This window comes from Triticum urartu, chromosome 4 (genome assembly GCF_003073215.2).
Source record: "Triticum urartu cultivar G1812 chromosome 4, Tu2.1, whole genome shotgun sequence".
NCBI classification, from domain to species: domain Eukaryota; kingdom Viridiplantae; phylum Streptophyta; class Magnoliopsida; order Poales; family Poaceae; genus Triticum; species Triticum urartu.
The window spans coordinates 154,790,589-154,795,428 of NC_053025.1; the positions used below are offsets into that span (position 1 = coordinate 154,790,589).

The 4,840-nt window shown below is 45.4% G+C and overlaps 2 protein-coding genes across 2 annotated transcripts; one reads left to right on the plus strand and one right to left on the minus strand.

Moving 5' to 3' along the window:
* On the plus strand, positions 1 to 2,539 carry LOC125554665 (transcription factor TGAL11-like; the record flags this gene model as incomplete). Its single annotated transcript, XM_048718148.1, has 6 exons — positions 1 to 36; positions 200 to 242; positions 362 to 633; positions 831 to 1,073; positions 1,527 to 1,669; positions 2,197 to 2,539. Coding segments are annotated over 6 exons (819 nt in total), but the record flags the coding sequence as incomplete, so codon positions are not given.
* Positions 2,540 to 3,051: 512 nt separating this feature from the next.
* Positions 3,052 to 4,482, minus strand: LOC125553722. Its single transcript, XM_048717454.1, has 2 exons — positions 3,691 to 4,482; positions 3,052 to 3,543 (listed from the first exon to the last, which is right to left on the minus strand). Exons 1-2 carry the CDS (start codon positions 4,229 to 4,231, stop codon positions 3,365 to 3,367), a joined length of 720 nt encoding a protein of 239 aa, XP_048573411.1. The 5' UTR covers positions 4,232 to 4,482; the 3' UTR covers positions 3,052 to 3,364.
* Positions 4,483 to 4,840: the final 358 nt, after the last annotated feature.

Consider the following 4,840-nt stretch of genomic DNA (forward strand, 5'->3'; position numbering starts at 1 on the left):
CAACTGGAACAGGATCTCCAGCGGGCTCGTTCTCAGGTGCTTCTCATTTCTGCAGCTAATTCACCATGTGCACCTCTGCATATATGATCACAAAAATCACTCGAGTTAGAAAAATATCATTCAAGTTCCTTCTATGCCAAAGTATCGAGCTAGGTTTTCATATTGTAAAGTGTGATATGAACCTGTGAGCTTTGTGTAGGGACTCTTGGTTGGAGGAGCTCCAGGTGGAAACTCCAGCCCTGGTGTGTAAAGTCAACCCCAGTATCAGCTCTCCTACGCATTCACTGATTATAATGTGTGGTGGGAATTTGGTTAAGATTTGGCATTGGACTGAATACGAACTGTGATATCTATTTTCCAGGTGCTGCTATGTTCGATGTCGAGTACAACAGGTGGCTGGACGACGACAGCAGGCGCATGATTGAGCTCCGGGGAGGCCTGCACGCGCACTTGCCGGATGGTGACCTCAGGGCCATCATCGACGACACCTTGACCCACTACGATGAGCTCTTTCGCCTCAAGAGTGCCGCTGCAAGGGCGGACGTCTTTCATCTCATCACTGGGATGTGGGCGACCCCAGCCGAGCGCTGCTTCCTTTGGATGGGCGGCTTCCGGCCCTCTGATCTGCTCAAGGCATGTGTCTCTAACTACACTGAACATTAGCAATGTTATTCCTAAAAAAATAGAAACGAAATCAACTGCCATTTTCATTTCATAGTTTCTAGCAAAAAAGGTTCATTTGATAGTTCAGGAACCAAATTGCCAAACAAACTCTCGAAGTGTACTAATGATATCCTAATGAAAGTACATACTTCCCACTGTTGCTGCAGACACTGGCACCTCAGCTTGATCCCTTGACTGAACAGCAAATGGTTGGCATCTGCAGCCTTGAGCAGTCATTGCAGCAGGCAGAAGAAGCTCTCACCCAGGGCCTGGAGCAGCTCCATCAGTCATTAGCAATCACGGTGGCAGGCAGCGGGTCTCTTAGCGACGATACCAACATGGGGAGCTTCATGGGCGACATGGCCGTTGCTCTCGGCAAGCTGGCTAACCTTGAAGGCTTTGTCATACAGGTAACCCAAGATGTGTCACTACTCTTCAAACTTGACCGTTATGTCAGTGTATGCTAGACTATTCACTCATCTTATTCAAGTTTGTAGATGAGCAATGAAGCGCCTGGTAAAACTTGTAGGCAAATGTAGCAACAATCTGCATTCAGGGGAAATTTATTGCTCTGGCCACACCTAAATCATTCTAGCATCAGTTCTGCTACTAACTGTGCCAAGAATAAGTAAACTTTTTAAACCTCATAAGTACATCCACTAACAGTGCAAAAAATAAGTGATTTGTCAATTTAAAAGGTCAATCTATCCACAATTCGCAAGTTATTATTCTTTTAAACTTCATTTGTTCATCTGGTTTATTTCAAAAAAGTTTATTGCTAGCATCTGCTGTGAGTTTTAGCTGCCAAGAATAAGATCACTGAGGCATGTACTAAAACAACATATGTGACATGTCATTTCCAGGCTGATAACTTGAGGCAGCAGACTCTTCACCAGATGCACAGGATTCTGACAGTTAGGCAGGCAGCTCGATGTTTCTTGGCTATTGGCGAGTACCATAACCGCCTCCGTGCCCTAAGCTCCCTCTGGGCTTCTCGCCCTCGAGAGTAAGTACCACACAATTCTTACCTCTGTCCTGTGATTAGTTTTCTTTTGCTAAATATGAAGTCTGCTACCTGTAGCTGTTGAAGTTATAGCCTATCTACAATTTAAAAAAAAATCTAAGTGCATATGATTGAGCAAGGGCTTAATAGAGGCGAGAATCATCTTAGTTTATAATACCCAGATGTGCCCTACTAATCAGCATGGAATCGACCACCCTCCTACCAGCAATCAAAACTCAAAAGTCAGCAGGCTTGTTTTCTACACCATAGCCTGCACTAAAACAAATGGCAAAAACAAGGTGCATCTATGGTGTGCAGAAAAAGAACTAGAGACGGTTTCTTTCACTTTTTCCTGGGATGCTTTCAGCTATCCCAGCCTCTGTTTCTTTTCCCTAGGATATGTTCGGCTATCCCTGCCAACTAACCATTTTCTGTTTTGGCCTAAAAGAAGCATAGGTTCAGCAGTTGTAGTACCATTTTTTTGGATCTATCTCTGATCTATTTATTGCTGGTGCATATATTGCCTGCAGGATACTGATGACAGATGAAGGCAATTGTGGAGAGCTAAGCATTGCAGCACATCCAGCTGAAAGCCAATATTCAGCCTACTGATTCAAATGTATCTTGGAACTAACCTTCAAAGTAGGAGCATAAGCAAAACAACTGGGAAGAAATTTTTTGGATGTAATGTAGCAGATATGTGAGAAACAGAGAGCTGGGAAACAAAGGAAGCTCCAGAAATGGGAGAACTTGTCAGAATGCGTAGAACTGTCATCAGATTTTCTTGAGTCAAATGGTTTAATGTATCCTGGAGTGAGAACAAATGGAGGACACCCAGAGTTCATTATTGAAATGGTACTTCAATTTGTGTTATTTTCATTACTTCTGGCTGCATTTTGTAAGAACACCTTCTACCATGCACCACTACCAAAATATCTTGAATTGAATAGGTGAGCTATCTGACAGAATTTGGAAAAAATATCACTGCCAAAAATGGGGAAAAGGTTAGATAAAATATAGTGAAACACTGACATTCAGTCACAATTTTTTATCATTAGGAGGGAACAAAGGGGTAATTTCTAAGCATGAGTACACAAACCTGTTCCAGATATCAAATTTAGTACCTCATTCAGAGTCTTATACTTCACACACTGCTGTTGAGTTACAACTGCAAACTACATTTGATTTTTACATCTGTACAGTTCAAGCACGCTAGTACCTAGATAGTACTCACAGGAAAAGAATTGTCATTTGAAGTTAAACCTTGCTACTCCCTCCGTTCCAAAATAGATGACCCAACTTTGTACTAAAGTTAGTACAAAGTTGAGTCATCTATTTTGGAACGGAGGGAGTACAATTTTGCAACACAGATAATAGAAACCAGCTTGAGGATAAGTTCAAGTTTCTTCCATTATAAACCAAAGTGTACACTGCACAACACTGATTTTGCTGTGAAAAGAGTTGCTTAGAGGAGCAACTACCACACATACATTGAACAAACACGTAAAAGAAAGGAAGGACTTTCCTGCGTCTTCAGGGGGGTAATGGAGGATTTCCTTGTGTCACACATGATTGACATGTGGAGGAATATTTCAAATAAAGAATGGCATGGTATTCCTATACAAATATGGCTTTACTCTGTTTTGGTTCTAACCTCACAGAAGAAGTATATGATGTAAGAAACAAATCAGCTCACAGCTAATTATCCTTTTTCTGGACAACTCGACTTTTGGACCAATCTTCCAAAGTTTTGCGGTGAAGAGCGTTCATTTTGATCTTCCTCCTTCCTCGGATGATGTTTTCAGCGTCTTTCCAGTTTTCAGCAACGCCGGTCGCCACTAGAATTGCGCACATGACACAGGCACTTCTTCCATGACCTGATGTGGTTGTAAATCATGCACAAAACAGATAGCCATTTTATCTTCATGTGGTGTCACTTGTAAATAAATACAACAAAATTACCAAACTAAGAATGGTTCGCCAAAAATAGAATGCAAACAAGAGAGGGGGGGATCATTGCTAACCAAATGCGCAGTGGACATAGACGGGCTTCCCCTGGGCTCTCTTCTCGCAGGCCCACCGCGCCGCGAATTCGATCTGGGACGGTAACGGGGCCCTGGTATCCCAAGTAGCAAGACAGACATACTCATCCACCTTCACAAACGAGCTCCTCGGCAGCTCACACGTGCAATCCACGACGGACGGATCCCCCGGAGGCAGGTGCTTTGCCATGAACGGCCAGCCCCCGAGGTAGAGCCCCTGGGCGATCTCGTCGTACACGTTCTCCTTCCTGAGGAACCTCTTCACCTTGGCGTACGTGCGTGCCAGCATCAGGAAGGGGCCGAAGAGCACGGCCGACCAGAGGGGGAACCGGCCAGACGGGGTCTTGCCCAGGATCCACGGCACGTTGACGGCGGTGTGGGACGCGACGGTGACGATGTAGGCGACGCAGCTGGTGGCGAGGATGGGGGCCGTGGCGGCGGCCCTCACGCCGGCCTGCCGCAGGGCGAGGGACGAGACGAGGAGCGCCGTCGCCGCGATGCCCGTCACCTTGGAGATCCCCATTGCTTGTCTTCGTTACCGAGGTGGAATCTGGCGTCGATCCGTTTGGGGGTAATGTCGATTGAATCGAAAACGGAGTGGATCAAGAAGCGATCTGGGTGTGGAGAAGTTACCGGCGGTGGCTGAGGGCGTGCGGGCGAGGAGACGGGAGGAGGGAAGAGTGGTGGGGAGGAGATGCGGTGGAGCGGGGGAGGAAGAGAAGGCGGGAAGAGCGGGGGAAGAAGACAGGAGGGACTCCCCGACATAGTCGGGTGGGTCAGAGACCCAAACATTGCTGCCATGTCACAAAAATGAAAAATCGGGTCATTCATTTGAAATGGAGCATAAAAATTGCTAAAGTTACTTTTTCGGAGATTTTTGGGGGAAAGTAAAAATTTTAAAACCAGACCCATCTCCACCTATTTTTTTTGGAAAAAAGGTTAAGGCACGTACTTACAAAAAGATAAAACTACAATCAAATATCTGGGAGTGGTCAAAGTCTTCTTCCTCTTGCATCCACCGACGATGTGACGTGAGCAAAACTCGATGCAGCATTTGGTTTCTGCCTCAGTGGAGCAAATTTTTATAAACACAAGAGCTTGTAAAAGCGGCGTCTGGGAAGTCGTCGATGCA